This window comes from Perognathus longimembris, chromosome 13 (genome assembly GCF_023159225.1).
Source record: "Perognathus longimembris pacificus isolate PPM17 chromosome 13, ASM2315922v1, whole genome shotgun sequence".
NCBI lineage: Eukaryota > Metazoa > Chordata > Mammalia > Rodentia > Heteromyidae > Perognathus > Perognathus longimembris.
In genome coordinates this window covers 22,747,989-22,765,103 of record NC_063173.1, presented here as the reverse complement: position 1 = coordinate 22,765,103, position 17,115 = coordinate 22,747,989, and the positions used below count along the sequence as shown (strand labels likewise).

At 35.1% G+C, this 17,115-nt stretch overlaps 1 protein-coding gene and 1 long non-coding RNA gene across 29 annotated transcripts in view; one reads left to right on the top strand and one right to left on the bottom strand.

Moving 5' to 3' along the window:
• Sox6 (SRY-box transcription factor 6) overlaps positions 1-17,115 on the top strand; it is a 538,528-nt gene that overhangs the window by 351,679 nt on the left and 169,734 nt on the right. For all 28 annotated transcript variants that reach the window (XM_048360339.1, XM_048360343.1, XM_048360350.1 and 25 more), the window contains one exon: positions 1,417-1,485. In XM_048360339.1, the coding sequence (XP_048216296.1) occupies positions 1,417-1,485 (69 nt within the window). The remainder of the gene's footprint in view (positions 1-1,416; positions 1,486-17,115) is intronic.
• LOC125361753 lies at positions 8,605-14,682 on the bottom strand. Its single transcript, XR_007212990.1, has 3 exons — positions 14,117-14,682; positions 13,576-13,580; positions 8,605-8,616 (listed from the first exon to the last, which is right to left on the bottom strand). It is a non-coding gene; the product is annotated as an uncharacterized LOC125361753 (long non-coding RNA).

Here is a 17,115-nt window from a genome sequence, read left to right as displayed (position 1 = left end):
TGCCTAGTGGTGTTTCACTGGTTTGCTAAGAGGAAATAAATATTCAGAAGATCCAGTGTCTATACCTAAAGCTGCAGAGTGAGTTGTCCATTTCTGATTTGAGTGGTGACAAGTGCAGTGAGCCATTCCAACCCGATTAAATACGGTTTCCATTTTGTCTATAAAACTTTAGAAAAAATAAAGTAGCCCTATTTTTCAACCTGAAGTCTATGTGAGGGGCAGTTTTATCATGACTTTCGGTATGAGCCAGTCATCACCAGCAATCATAGAGCAGTATCTGGGTTTAGAGTGCCTTGTGACCATCCTAAGTCAATGAAACATGAGCAGGCATTTCCCCTTGGACTCAGCACATCAGAAAGAGATACATATGGGTGGAGATTGATACTAATACATACTAATTTTCACTTCCAACGTAGCAGCACATTCTAGAACACCAACTTTTTGGAAATGGAAAAAAAAATAGACAAACATGGGCACAAGGAACCATGAAGCCTAGTCCTTCTAAGTGCTCTGTGGACTTCTCTTCTGGACTTCCCGAGAAGCAGGACAGCCAGGCTTCCCTTGGGACTGTACTCTCAGGGGCATCTCCCTGAGCTTCCAGCTGTACCAGTTCAGCTTTTGAGGTGATAAGCAGCAGCTGCCTGACTCACATTTCACAGCTAAATACCATTAGCCTAAGGAAGTTATTTGCCCTTGGAGGGGCAGATTCCATTCTCAATAGAGCTTGTGTTAAAGGGTTAATATTTCTTTCCAAAGACCAAATTGAGTGTTAGTATGAACATGTGGTTGCTGATCTACTTGTATGTGGGTCCTTTACCTTAAAATAAACACACTACCCTTTTGAGGGTAATGATAGCATAGTTTGTCTTAAAATTTTTTTGTAGATCACATTCAAAATCAGTTTTATCATGCTAGAACTAAAGACTCTTTACTTTTATTATGCTTTTTATACTACTTTGAGAATATTTGTAAATATATTAATTCTGAAAACCAGAAGAGGTAATAGCAAGGTAAATCATATCATAGAATAATAGAAAGCTTTTTCCTGTATTTGCTTCCAGAGTTTACTTTTTACATCCAAGTTAAGTTCTTCAGATAAATAAGTTTTCTTGTCTGCATTCTGCAAGGATCAGATTTCCAAAGTCTCATGATTTCCAGCTGACTAGTGCAGTTATGGGTGTATTGTTCACAAATGTGATACGAACAGAATAGTTTTTAGCGCCAGATAAAACAGAGATGACACCTTTTTCAAATCTTTTCTTTTCTCCAACTTTCTCATTCTACTGCTCTTATTTTATAGGAACTTGTCCCTCCAAGCTGCCGTAAAGCAGTCTTGTAATGCCACGAGAGATCCCTGAGGTAATGGCAAAGGTGTAAGCATTTCATTTTAACTTAATGAAACTTTATTTCTGATAGATTGCAAGACAACAGCAGCAACTTCTGCAACAGCAGCACAAAATTAATCTCCTGCAGCAACAGATCCAGGTCAGTGTATTTTATTACTCTCGTCTGATTATACTTACATAGTTTCCTACTTGAAAATGGAATTTAAAATGCTGCAAATGTACCCCTGTCTTGTAAACAGCACCAACAGGGCTGTTACTCAAGGACATTGTTCACAATTGTATAAATGGATGTAAGAAATATTGACTAGGTGGCAGTCGAAGCTTTCTTCTCTGATGTGATGTGTAAGCAGAATAAGCCTAATTTGTTTCCCTTCTGCCATTTGCCTCACACGACCAAGAAGAAGCCATTGGTTTCAAGGCAGCATACAGATGCTATTTTTATTGTCACAAGCCACTTTCTGCTATGTGTTTTATTATATAATAATACCATGGAGAAAAATGTTACTTTATTTACCAATTAGAACTGATTTGGACAATTTTTTGAGAGGACTCTGGGAAAAGCTATTAATTTGTTTCTTAACAAATATTGACTGCATTCCATTTTGATGCTGAGGGGATATGAATATTCCTTGCCTACAAGGAGCTCACAATCTGAATGATGGTAACCTAATTTAGGCAATTCCTCACTCTTGTATCAGTATAAATATATGTAGCTCATTCCATTGCTCTGGGAACGGATCATCACCTGATGGTCTGATTTCTGTAATTCCTTTAAACATGTGATGATGAATTCAAGTAACCACTATTTGAGATAGGTAAGGCTTTCCATTGCCCAGTAGAAATATAGATGTGTGCATTCTAGAAAGTGCTAGAGTAAGGAGTGACTTGTCTAGTGATTCATGCTCAGAATTCTGATCCCAGAATTCTGCTTACTTAGTCAGAGACTGGTTTCTCTTCTTTGCTGAAGATATTTTTAACCTCTTGGGATCTGTAATCCTACCTAGGTTAGGCCAGCATAGTTTGAATTACATTATTATTTTGCATTAGATTAGTATCATGATCATCTGCAGTTTTTAATTTGTCAGTAGCCTAAAGTTACAGCTTGCTCTAATATTCTGCCTTAATGATGAATGCCAGTGATTTAAGCTTAGATCCTTGCTTCCTTTTGTTTTGCATTCTTAGTATTCAGGTAGTCATTACTGCGTTTCTCATGCTTAGTGTCTCAAGAAGTACTTTTATCTAATTGGACTTTTTTGCCCACACATCTTCACTGGAAGGTTTTAGTCAAGAATGTTTTTTGTTGTTCTGATTTTACATTCCATATTCAAATCTATATGTTTCAAAAATAGAATCCAAATGAAGATGAGGTAGAATGTCTTTGGCATTTTTGATAGCAAGGCTTTCAATTAAATCTTGGGATAATTTCTCATCCTGATATCTATTTTTGTGACTCATGCTGACTTCCTTAATTAAATAACTGTCCAGGTGTTCCCTTGTTCAGTCCTTATTAAAAGGTTCAGTGTATTTCCTACTGCTACGGTCAAGATTTTTAGCCTATGGCTTTCTACATTTTTTTCCCCTAGATGGTTCTCTAAGACTTTGGTAGGTGTTAGATAACATGATCAACTCAATTCTTCTGTTTGTAAAGTAGAAATGGAAGAAATTCCCGAGAGGCTTCTATATCAGTTTATTATTATTACTATTTTTGCTATCTCTTCTTTACATATTTCTGTGTTTTACTTCTTAGTCTAACATCATTTGTTATGACTTACTTAGTTGATATTTTCCTCTGCTAATGAGGGCCTCAAATGAAAAGCAACGAGTTCAAAGAATTTTGTATGAAATATTATTAGTATTATTGACCACATACAATTTTATAGTTATAGCTTGACTGTAAAATACATAACTTTGTTCAGTAAACTATGGAGCATGAGCTTAAAAGATGAAAAAGAAGAAAAGAAAGAGAACCATTCCATGTCAATCATGGATAATTCAACTCCTACAACCCTTGCAAGTGGAGTAGTGCTATGCAATCAAGTAAGAAAATATACATTTGCTCAAAATAAAAAAAATTTACTCATATCAAAATGTGTAGAGATAAACTTTCAAGTTTTCCAAAGGAAGTTTAACTACTTTCAAGTATGTGTTATTTCCCACTGTTAAATTTTGTAAATATTAAGCTGACTAACTCTTTGAACTCAGCTGTGCAAGTTGTAAAATGATAAAGCTTTTCAATGTAAGAGTTACATTTGTTTAGTAATACAGGACTTTTTATAACGAGAATTAGTTTTTAAAAAAGAGGAAGCAGAAGGCCAGTGTTTATAGTTCATTTTGTCCTGAGCTACGGCAACATGACTTATCTTATCAGTATGCGACCATTCAAAGAATTTTTCAAATGCTGAAAAACACTCATGCTTTACATAAAACTTACATATCTTTGACACAAAGCAGGTTTTGATATTTAGACTTTTAATTATTTTTCTTTGGAAAGGGAATAGGTTAATTATATTTTTAAGTCGAGTTTTTGACAAGTCATAGACATACATCAAATTTAGGGGAACGATTACTAGTTGGGTTATTTTTAATGTACATTTTATACATTTAAATATGAAATGAAAGGGCTGCTTCAAACAATTTTTCTAACAAAAATAAAACATCCTCCTATCTGGAAACAGTTATAAAACAAGATGATTAGGAATGAAGCCTAATTTCTTTTATTAAAATTAGGAATACAGAGACAATTTGAATAAGTTTCACTTTTTAAATTTTCTTTTAAAACATTGAGTCTTAGAACTTGTTAGTTAACATGGCCAGTAAGAAAAATCACTCGTAATTGGCTGTTATGAGGTTAAATTCAAACTGGATGCCAGTGGCTCTTGCCTGCCTGTAATCCTAGCTATTCAGCAGGGGTGAGATCTGCCAGCCTGGGCAGGAAAGTCTATGATACACTCATCTCCAAGTAACTGTCACAAACTAGAAGTAGTGCTGTTGCTCAAAGTGGCAGAGCACTAGCCTTGAGCATAAGAGCTTAGGGACAGCTCCTAGGCCTGAGTTCAAGCCCCAAGACTGACAAATTATAAATAAATTTGTGATTGTTCTAGTTCAAATTGCTAACTTCTGAGTCAGTGCTGATATTTCTGCAGTTTGCAAGCTTTAATTGAAAAACAGAGTGTCTTACCTCCTCTATAACTACAAACACATCTGGGTCTATTAACTGGAAACGAATGAAAATCTCTCTGTTTGCACAATTGAAAATAACAAGATTCTTTTCATTAGAATTGGGGAAAGACATGATTAAGATAGTATTATAAAAGTTCCCATGTATATTTTACCTACTTCTGTAGGTATTTTAAAATGATTTGTTTTTCCTCCTTGAATATAATTTTAACATATTTATAATACAGTATGTAGCATAAATTCTAATTAAACTTTTAAAGAGATACTTTTAAAACCATGTAAGTAGTATTTTTAAAAGTATGATAAATGATTTTGTGAACTGTTTTTATGTTTTTGACAAGCCAATTTTTGTAATTTAAAATCAGGGTAATAATTTAAAGTAATTACTAATATTAACAGATTTTTCAGGAGGCTGTTTGCTTGTTACTTGTATTTGTACTTTGAGTAAAATGTTGTGTATTAAGTAAATCTTTTGCTGTGGAAACCAGAAAAAGTTTGATATTTTTGTGTTCCCCTCATAGCACCATTTTTATAAAGCCTATGTCATACTGTAAATCTAGATAAGAGATAAAGCCTCAGTTATTTCACCTCTCATCTCCTTTCTATTGTACTGTAGTGGCTAAGATTTTAGGTATTTATTTATAAGCTAGGCGTACTGATAAAATTTACTTTTAATCTATCAGAGTGTTATAATTAAACCAGTGCATATCTACAATATTTTTAAATCAACTATTATATTAGTCTTTTAAGGTAATTTTTTTATAAATTCTAATTTTTTCTTCTAGTCTTGGGGCTTGAACTCCGAGCCTGGGCACTGTCCTTGAGCTTCTTCTGCTTAAGGTTAACACTGTACTACTTGAGCCACAGTGCCACTTCTGGCCTTCTCTGAATAGTTTATTGGATATAATAATCTCACACACTTTCCTTCCTGGGCTGGCTTCAAACTGTGATCCTCAGATCTCAGCCTCCTGATTTGCTAGGATTGCAGGTGTGAGCCACTGGTACCTGGCTTAAATTCTATTTTTTTTTCCCATTGACCAAATCATGGTTTCAAGTCTAGAGAAGGTGTTCTTCACAAACACAATATATGACATTCTGTGGTTTCTATAGCAATCAATAAGAAGAAGAATTTAATGATGGCAGCTTTTAGCTGGAACTTAAGTCTTTGTGAAAGAATTCAGTTCATTAAAATATTTTTGTGAGAAACTTACTTTTCCAGGGATGAGTGGTTTGTTTTATTATTCATGTCTCCTCAGATTCCAATTTTAGAGGTATCCCAGTTGCTTGTATTGCTGTCTGTATAACCAATATCCTCGTATCAAGTGACTGAGCCAAAGACATTGGTTGGTTAGCTCGGGATTTTATTTGGGCATTTGGTGATGATTTTCTCAGTTTATACACATATATCTTTTTGAGTATGAGACTTGAAAGTGTTAGCTCTTTGTTTCTTCATGATTAATGTATAATAGTCATTGTCCCCATCCTTATCATTTAATACATTTGATGGGGAACTAAAATCTATAGAAAGCTTGAACTAAACATCATTGCTTCTGCCTTACAGATATTCATTAGTGAATATTAGTTTACACTACTGAAAACTTATTCTGGCAAACACAATTGCACATGCTTTTTACTTTATCCCCAATATTTCATTTGTTTTATGTATTAATCTTTTTGATATGTGGTGTTTATTTTGATTATGATGTATTCTTGGGAGTGTCAGCATATTTTTTGCATCTCTGTGTTTGATGTATGGTAGAAAACCATTAAATATATCTTTTTCTAGAAATGCTACAATTACAAGCAAAGAAGTGTTGTCTTTAAAAAATTAAGCATAATAATTTGAGATGTACCTTCATCTTTTAAAGAGATAAACTTTGCCTTTGATATCCTTCAATATGATTAACTATAGGCATGTCAGGTATTTGCTGAGCAGAATAAAGGACTACCTTTTTATGTGAAGTAGTTGTCTAAAGATCAGAAATAATTACTTTATACATTAGCCTCCATGGCCTGCTTGACCTGGTTAATTAATTTTTTTGCTAGCATAAAATAATAGATATATATTTGAAGATAGGCTTCATCCTTAAGTATCTAATTGACCTCTAATTTTAAGAGCTGGACCTTCCATTTATTGTCTTTTGAGATGACTAGAACTGCCAACAGAAAAACTTAGAGGATTAAAAAAAACAACAGGACAGTTAGGTGCTGACTTCTTATCTCATGCAGCGCCTCTGTCTTGGGCTGAATCTCTGCCGACTATTTAGCATTGATAAACAAAGGCTATTATAGAGCTTCTGGCTTGGCTCTAACCAATGGTGTTGTTGATCAGGTAACAGAACTTCTTCCAAAAGCCTCTGAAAGGACCAGATAAACCTCTTGAAAGTAATTTGATACTTCTATTTTTACTGTATATGCCTCTGATATTCTCTTGCAATGAAATGAAGGTTGTAAACAAAGCTTAAAAATCTAGAATTATCCCCCAGCTTCAGCAAACCCTTAAAATATTTTATAATTCTCTCTTTAATCATGAATTAGCCACGAAAAGCAGACCCTCTCTCCTCTCTATTTCTCTGCTGTATGCGGCTTGTAATTGCCTACCGGCAAGTTGTTGTGAGCTTTCTTTAGAAGTTTAAAACCAAGATAAACATGCAAATCTAATCATTTCTTTTATGTAATCTAATTACCTTTTTAAGTAATGATAGAAGCTCTGTAGCCTGCTTCAAACATTTTAATACTGAAGTTTCTGAATTATAAAGAATAGGTAAAAGTTCATAATTTATGAATTGCAAGGACCATTAACAGCTAAAATGACAAATTCTTGTTATGGTTTTTAAACTCCACACTAATCATTTTTAGATTTCTTTGTTAAGGTTGGAATGGCTAGAAATAAGAAATGACTTCACAAGATTTTGTGAGCTAATATATAGAGCTTAATTAGTTAGCTACTTGTTTTCCAAATACCTCTCATAGAGCAAACTTGTACAACAGACCAAAACTTGAAGGCAATTTTCAACACTTTTCATTATGATCTTAAACTTCAACCAGAGCTCTCACACTTTCTTCTCTGTCTTGACTATTTCCACTCATCTCCCAGACACTATTCCCCAGTTTTCTCTTTCAAACAAATGATACTAAAAATTCAGAGTAACCGAAGTCTTTGCTTCTTCCTCAGTTTAAAGTGCAGGAGTGGTTTCGTCCTTTAGAGGTGGGGTGGGATGCAGGCCAGTGGGGCAGAGGATCTAGGTGGTGTTAGCACCAGATGTTACATAACATTATATCAATCTTCGAGGAAAAATGGGATTTTCTTCTATGTGTTTCTTGATCCTTCTCATTATATCAAAGGCTCAGTTTAGTGTTAGCCTTTAATACTCTCTAGGCTGTATTAATCTTTTGTGTGTGCATGAGTGTTTGTGGGGAGGTGTTGAGGGAATAGCATGATAGTCTCAAAACCTTTCAAGGCAATAGCATTTAGCTACAGTAGAGATAAATGTAAAATTTTATCTTTGTTACCATCTGCTTATTTTATTGAAAAGTGATTTTAGGCATCTAAAATCATAATGTAGTGATAATAATGATTATAACAGAAATGGATTTAAGGCAAAAAGTCAACTTAATAGCCAATCCTAGTTGTGTACTTGGATCTGGGCAATATTATTGGGGGCAATTTTGTTCATGGTGGGCTTTTGGGGAACCCTTGGAAGAGTACTCTATGAAAACAAGATCAATGTTCCCTTCCACCCTGCTGCTACTTCCACGGCGTATTAAACCTAGAAACATCATCATAGCTTGTCAGGTCCTCATTCGCTGATTGGTGCGTAGAAGGCAGGTGGCTACCCTCTTTGAACAACAGTATAGTTCTCATAAAGTTTATCATAAAGTCACACTAAAATAACCATGTGATTATATTTTGTACTTCTCTTGGATTTAGCTTTTATGACATCACAGTAATACTATAAAGTATTAGTTTTTTATTTCTTTTCTAATAGTTTTCTTTGTTAAAAACTTCTCAAATACATGTACGCCTCTAGGCTTTCTTTGAAATTGAACGTATGATATACATATGATATACAAACATTTGAGAACTTGTACTCTAATCCAAAACGTTTACTTTATGTGAGGAAACTGAGGCATAGACCACTAATTTGTCCAAGCTTAGAAACCTAAATAATGTCAGCATCAGGAGTTTGGAGCCCACCATTCTTGATACCTCGTTTAGCATGGCACCCAGGGTTCCAAGATGTTTCCAATTTACTCGTTCTGTGCCTTAGATGCATAACAGCTCACTGCAATTTCCTATTTTCTAAAATGTGGATAAGTGACCTAACAATTAAGGTCTCAGTATATTCTCTATTCATAAAAGGAGAAAATGAAGATTTGCCACTAGACTCAATTTGTATCTCATAAACTACTACAACTATGGGTATAGTCATTTAAAAAGAATATTAAGGGAATCTTTTGTAATATAATATGAGTTGTGTTTATGGCTAAGTAATGGTTTTGGTATAAACATGTAGATCTCTTAGTATTATTCTATCTACTTGTCTGTCTGTCTGTCTGTCTATCTATCTGTCATCTATCTAATCTAACTATCCTGAGGATTGGGGCATAACAATTCTCAAGCAGTTAAAATATATTTTCAGATTAGTCAGAGCTACTTCACTCCATAACTTGAAACCATATAGTGGACTTAACAGTTTAAATAATGTAAAAGTATCTGGCTAGGTGATCTGGTGATTTTTTTTTTTTTGGTATAGTTATTCACAAGGAAGACAAAAGTTGTTGACATCACATCTGGATTTTAGGAAAAGATACATTAAAAAATGAAACATGAATCAGAGAAAAATGTAGAAAAGGAATTCTCAGATGCCATTTGACTTTTAACTATTGAAACCAAGAGAATTTTGACCCAGGATAGCACACTGTCTTTTACTTACGTGTGTATGTACATACATATGCACCTTTGTATGTATTGTACTCTACTTTGAACTTAGGACCTTGCACTTACTAGGCAAACACTCCACCACTTGAGCCACACCTTTGATCATTTTTGCTCTGGTTATTGTTTAGATAGGGTCTCATCTGATTCCCCCTTCCCCTCCCCTCCCCCCCCCCCCCAGACTGGACTTCAACCTTTCTATCTATGCTTCCTGTATAGTTGGGATTACCCACTCCCATGCATAGCTTGTTTTTGAAACTGAATCTTGTTAATTTTTTTTTGCTCAGGTTTCTCTTGAACCACAATCATCCTATCTTTGCTTCTTAGCTAACTGTGATTATAGGTGTGAGACACTGTATACATCTGTTATATTTTTCATAGAAGTTTTTAAATATTGTCTATGAAATTGACTGTACCTTAGTGTCTGTGAGGAATGTATGAAGCTGAATATGTTTTAAACTAGATTTGTACCTTAAAATAAAATGTTTAGAGGATAAGATATACTATCATTTGGAATTGTATGTGGAGCCAGTATAGGTACTGGGGTCAAATATATCAGAATATAAATTCTTTTCCACTGCTTATTAGCTTTGTATTCTGTTTTTCTGCTTACTAGCTGTGAAACAAGTTACTGAATGTCACTGAGCCTGCAATTCATAATTCCTAAAAATGGATAATTATAGTACCTTGCAGTAGTTTTGAGATTAGAGATAATTATGAAAGTCCCATAGTAAGCTCAATGCATAGTGTCTATTATCATCATCATTTATGAGTGTTATTCCTGTATGGCTAAATTTGGGAATCATTTTAGAGTTCCTAATGGAGGAACATACATGAACATATTCTGTATGTGCATGTATATGCTTGTTTGTATCTGTATACACATGCATATTTAGAAACCTGCAAATTAGTGATGTGAATATAGGATAATCAATGTGTATGCACTATAATCAATTATTATCACCATGATAATCTAGAGGTAAAGAAAGAGCAACAATTTTCTCTGCCTGCCAAATGAGAGCTATTTCAATTGTCAGTATGTGGAGAGCAAGGTTTATCAGGCATTCAGAAATGGTTGACCGAGAATTAGGCAGAGCTGTCTGGAGATTGTACAAAACGGAGCATGGCATTTCATTCTCAGAAAATAGGGTCAAGTTTTCACCTTTCTCACTAAAATGAGCCTTGCTATTAGATCGATAGTGCTTGCAAAATTAGAAAGTTACTAAATGAACCTTTTCAATTTATTTTATAGCTTTTTAAACACAGATGAAGTTATGTGATGTAGCAGCACAAAATGCAAAAGTCTTTCTTGTTTAAAATAAAGTTGTTCATATAAATCTTCTGTATGCCATCTCCTGTAAGTCAAGCATTTGCCTAGCTTTTGTGAATTATGTCTATACTTAGAATTTAAGAAGTTAAACAGTATGCATACCAGACTTGAGAGATGGGAAATAAAAATTGATATACTGTGTGACACTTGATGTAACACAGGGAAATATCTTTTAAATGCTGAAGGATGTACTGACATAACCATTTTTAATTCACATATAGTAACTCCCACTCCAAATTATTAATGCCAGAGTCAGATATTTTTACTTGTTTAAAATAAAAGAAAATAAACGATGCAAAAGGCGTAATACTTCCTGCGGGACACTGAATTAATTTTATCTACCTCCAAATATGTTAAATGGTAAAAATGATAACATTCAACAATGAATGTTAAGGTTTTTACAGATCAGATTAAAGAGAAGAGTTCCTCCTCAGTCGATCTCAGGCTAGACTTCTGTTTCATTATATTTCAGTGGAAGAATTCTTTCTTAAGATATCTACAATGGACTTTTCCACAGTAGCTGAATTAGTGCTGTGGAAAGGGCTCCCACTGGGCTATCTTGGTGGATGATAGAATGCAATGCCAAGGTAGGCAAGGTAGGGGTCTAAGGAACGCCAGCAGATTGGGCCTATTTTGTACCGAAGTTGCATCATTTATCTGCTCCTCTTTCTACATACTTTCATACTGATGACAAAATATATGAACAGTTTCAATTGATTGGAGAAAAATTCTGGTTCTTTTCCAGAACTTGTGGTAATACAGGGAAGCAGTTTCCTAAATATGAAAAAAATACTTAGTTTAGTGGAAGATGTAAATCCTGAGTTGGTGTTTCTTTCTTAGGCTGGCTTTGGCAGAAATCATTTGTTAGTGTGTAGAGAATTAGTTACACACAGGGCACTTTGGGATTTAGGTAACTGAATGAAACATGTGGGAGGTGGGCGGCCTGGGGTGGGGGGAGGGAGAGGAGTAATCAGAGACCTATAAGTTTGAACTGAGGAAGGACTGCCAGCTGTTGATTCCAGTATCCACAGCCCTTCCTCCCTCCTGATTTGAGAACCATGGATGTGGGGATAATGCCCAACAAGTTAGTAGCTGGATGCTGAGGTTTGAAAGTAGAAACATGGGCATACTGGTAGAAAAATGAGGGGCTGGGGATATAGCCTAGTGGCAAGAGTGCCTGCCTCGGATACACGAGGCCCTAGGTTCGATTCCCCAGCACCACATATACAGAAAATGGCCAGAAGCGGCGCTGTGGCTCAAGTGGCAGAGTGCTAGCCTTGAGCGGGAAGAAGCCAGGGACAGTGCTCAGGCCCTGAGTCCAAGGCCCAGGACTGGCCAAAAAAAAAAAAAAAAAAAAAAAAATGAGCTCTGCCACATAAGAAAAAGAAGGAAGTGCAAATGAATACCAAGCTATCACATAATGATCACTAAAGAGTATTTGAAGAGGAAAGAAAAACTCAAGGTTGTCTCTCTGTAATGATCTGTTCAGACTCCATATCTTTCATTTAAGACATGAACTGGAGATGCCATTAGATGATCTGACTTTTTCTTAATGGGAAAAACAAACTAGAACAGGCAAAGTGGTATTCATTATTAGATTTTAGTTGGAAGTTAGTCTTAGAAGATAAGGTAGAGCAGGTGAAATTCATAATGATAAACATTCCATTTATCACTGGAAGAATTCAAGCTTATTGCTCAACTATCCACAAGACAAGAGGGAAAATCAAAGCTCTTGAAGTTGGCATGCATTCAACAATAGTTTTTCTATTAAGAAGTGTGGATCACAATAGCTCAACAGCTATGTATACATGATCATATAAGATGAGGATAAGCAAAAACAACTCCAAGAGAAGGACACAGAAGGATTCTATTGTTGATGTTACATTTAAAATTCTAGGTGAATTTCCTTTGGCATACCCTACATGGTTATTGTATATGATTTTGGTACACTGGCCATTGTATATATGCCTACCTGATCTAGGGAAGGGAAAGAAAAACGAGGGTGTAAGATATCACAAGAAATGTACTTACTGCCTTATTATGTAACCATACCCCTTTTGCACAACACCAGTCAACAAAATTTAATTAATAAAATAAAAAAGAAGTGTGGATCAGCAGATCCACTGGCATTGTTACTGGGTCTTATGAATTCCATCATAGGTTGAGACTATCTTTGGAACTTCTAAGCCCTATGGATCCCTGTGTGAGAAAGTTCAGATTATGGTGGCCCAATAGAGTAGATAATCAGGACTCTCATGTATGGACCTATTAATGCAGTATCTTTCCTTCTCATTAGTACTGGGCTCTGACTAGAGAACTTGATTTCTGATAAGTTTTATACATCAAGCAATCATGAATAGACTCTCAGGGAAAATGAGTTTGAATAGTAAAATGATAATTAAACTATTTTGCTTATTTTAGTTAGGATTTAAAAAAAAATCTAAGACACAGTGTCCTTATATTAAAAGGCTAGTGAATTTTTAAAAAATATGCACTGACAAAATCTTCATACTTAATGTTTAGAAAATTATTAAATTTATTGCATACATGTGTGATGGGTTGTCATGGGCTACTAAAATCATACTGATGAATTTTAATGATTTAAGATGATATTTACAGCATAATATTATGTGGGAAAAATCTGAGAACACAATAATATAAATACAATATGATGTCACATAAAAATAAGCAGAAAAGAGGACTAGAAGAGAAACAAGTATTTTATTTATTTATTTATTTATTTTTTTTGCCAGTCCTGGGGCTTGGACTCAGGGCCTGAGCACTGTCCCTGGCTTCTTTTTGCTCAAGGCTAGCACTCTGCCACTTGAGCCACAGCACCACTTCTGGCCGTTTTCTGTATATGTGGTGCTGGGGAATTGAACCCAGGGCCTCATGTATATGAGGCAAGCACTCTTGCCACTAGGCCATATCCCCAGCCCCAAACAAGTATTTTTATAATTATATATTTTTTTACTTTTAAAACAAGGACTCGAGACATGTATCTTTTACCTTGTACTCAACCTTGACTAGAATATAGTCATGAAATCTTAGGATGGGACAACCATATATGATTTCTGGTTTCGTAAACACTGCTTCTACTAAGTCACCAGATAGCTTGAACTATATGCCACTTGCTTTCCAGTACTTTCTGTTTTACTGGTATCTTTATCTGTTTGTGAGTCTTCCTCATTCTCCCAACCAGACTTGCCTGGGACACTAAATTAACTTCATATACTTATCTGTTCTCCTTGACTCAGGTAGGCCACTATTCCATGCCCAGGAAAAGAGGAAGCATGGAAAAGATCACTGATCTCTTAGCAGAACTTTCTATGGAAAGTATGAAGCCCAACTTGAAGACCAAATAGTATTAGAGTAGTGGCAGAAAGAAGCCGAGACTTGCTCTCAGGATGCCTGTGTCTTGCCCTTTTTTTCTACCACTACTTATGGCATGTTCTTCAGCAAATGAGTGTTCTGTCATATATTCAGAAACAGGTTTCTCACAGGTATCCCTGAAATCCTTTACAACTATGATTTCAGATTCTGGATGACTGGAATGGACTGTGGCAGGCTGGCCACAGTATTAGCCGTGTCTACTGAGAAGGAATGTTTTTCATTTTTAACTCATCGATAGGTTTGGAATTATGAGGTCCAACTCATGCTTGCTTTGTGGGGTATTGTGATGGCTGGTAATGCTTGCCACATAAAATAATGACAAGGGGATATTTAGATAAAAACAGTGAGGTCGAGGGTCCTATAAATGCCTGTTTCAGGCTATAGCTTACACTTTTCTACAACTAGCAACAAATTCCTGGCATTGGAGCTATATAATGGAAAGGGTGACACAAACTTAATTATAGTATTGCAAATAAAGTATTATAATTTAAAAAAATTCCATCCCAGGAAATGACAACATATCCTATCGAAGTAATATGTCAGTGGCATGTATTGCACGTAACACCTTTTCCTAGTAGTCTCTTTTCTTCTTACTTTGTTTTTCATTTGAAAGAAATATGTTTAGTGACTGGAACTTTGTCTAATGGTGGGGGTGGGGGTGGCTCAGATTGTCTGAAAACAATTAAACTGTGAAGGGGAGACTTCTTGGTTATGCTTCTTAGAAATAGGTTTCCTGATTAAAGAATAATATTGATGTAGATATTCTTTTGGACATTTCCTCATTTCCTACTAGTTAAATTTCATCTTTTAGTCCCAATAAATTTTCCAAATACAATTTATTTATTGGGTTGTAAGATGAAAAAATGAGAGATTTTCATTTCTAATCTGTGGTAGAGCCTAATATGGTTTTCCGATTTACTCCCATTTTGTTTGAAGTAAATAGGGTAATTACTCACTAAAATTCTAATATCTTTCAGGGCTTTAGGGATGAATCTAAAACAGAGCTATGTAATGCTTTATTTAAGCAAATTCATGTTCTTATTAGGCAGTTCACCTTAGTGTCATTTTTTATAAGTAAACTTTGTGTTATTTTTTTCAAGGGTTATTTACTTAATTTTGTTGTACTACCACATTCTGACATCTGCCTCTGCTAAGGCCTGAAGGATGTGATTTGTGGTTTAAAAATAAAAATAATTTGTTATTTTAAAAATAATAAATCATTTGGAAATGATATATAAAATGAATATATAGTTCAGTGTTTTTATTTTTTAGGCTGAGACACATGTATGTTTTTCTGTGCTTGCTTAGAGTATTTGTGCCAGTGCTTCTTCTGATTAATGTCTCATGAGCTATGAATGAATGGATTCTGGAGAGAACGGCTGCCATGCTGGCTTCATGGACTGTTTATGGTCCCCATTAATTGCAGGACTTTACCAAGTAGCCATTGGGTAGATCTGGTTTTACTTATCAAATCCAGCTCTGCTTTTTCTCCCCCTGCTGAGTAGAGTGAAGTTCCTGTGCTACTTACTAGCTTATTATTTTGGGGTTCATGGCATCTTGAAGATTGAAGCTGTCAGTTGTAGAATTCCTAGTGTTTCTGTGGAAAGATTAACATTGCTAGAATAAAGTCGTGACAAGTTTTCTCTCCATACAAAATAGTCAGGCAAAATGAGCATTTTAGTTTTAAGTAAAGTGTGTATTTAATAACACCTATTTCCCTACAGGCCTTCCCTTCTCTACTTTTGATAGGAATAGGTAAAAACTGAAGGACTTTTAAATAAGTCTTGTGGATGATCTTCCACCGTGCCCCCATGTAGGTGGGCAATATATAGACATCTACAAAAATTATGTCTTCTCTCAAGAGAACATTATACTGTTTATATTTTTTTGGAAATGAGAATGTATGAAAGATTTTTGATTTAGTTTACAAGAAGGCCATTTTAGTTTCCTAGAGAAAAAGAACTGGCTTTTAAATAGTAGTTGTAATCTTTACTTTGACAGAACATCTTGCTCTTATGCTCAAAAGGAGCAAAAGTATTGAATTTAAAATAGGACAGCAAGTCTGTACCATTCTGATCCTTTGTCATTTTGTCAAGACAAGCTGCTGAAGCTGGGTTTAAAAGCTGTTGTGTGATGTGCTGACAATTCACAAAATTGATGTTGGAATTATTAGCCATAAATATGAGGAAAATATCTGGGAAGAAATCTGAGATACTGCCTCTTCATTTATGCTAATAGTGTTTGGGAACATCCTTACTACCGTTTTGACAAAAAAAGTCATTGCATTCTGAAAACAAACCAACAATAGGAGGCCTGTTTATTTTTTTAACTAACTAGCTGTGAAGTTGTATAAGAAACAGCAAACACTTTGAAAAATTGTCAGTGCTCTTATGTATTAAGCACAGCAGATGAAATGATTTATTGGGTTTTATCCACATTCTGTAAAGGGTAAGCATTGCTAACAGAATGAGTGGCAGCCTCTGGGAGCTGAACAGGCCCTAGGGACTAGTCTTTGTTCCTGTGGTCTTGACAGGCATGTGTCTCTGTTAAATGAGGGCTTAATTTCTCTCATATGTGAACAATTTCCAAGCCCAACAAAGGCAGCCAGGACTGGAGCTATTTAAAAGAACTAGCACAGGAGGAAGCATTCTTGAAGAAAGAGGATGCTAAAAGGCTAATTACTCACCATAGCTTAGCCACTATTTTATTTTTTCCTCCACTCAAGGTTTATTAACATGGATCTACCACATCTTTTTTACATAAACACACATTAAAATTACAAAGGTATATTTTTATTCTTTGCAAAATAGCTATTTGCAGATCTCTGCTCCTTAAAAGAGATGCTGCCTTAGCAGCAATGGTGTATATGATGGAATATTAATTCACTAGAGAGGGACGGGAGAAGCTAATATATTTTGGATCTTTTCTGT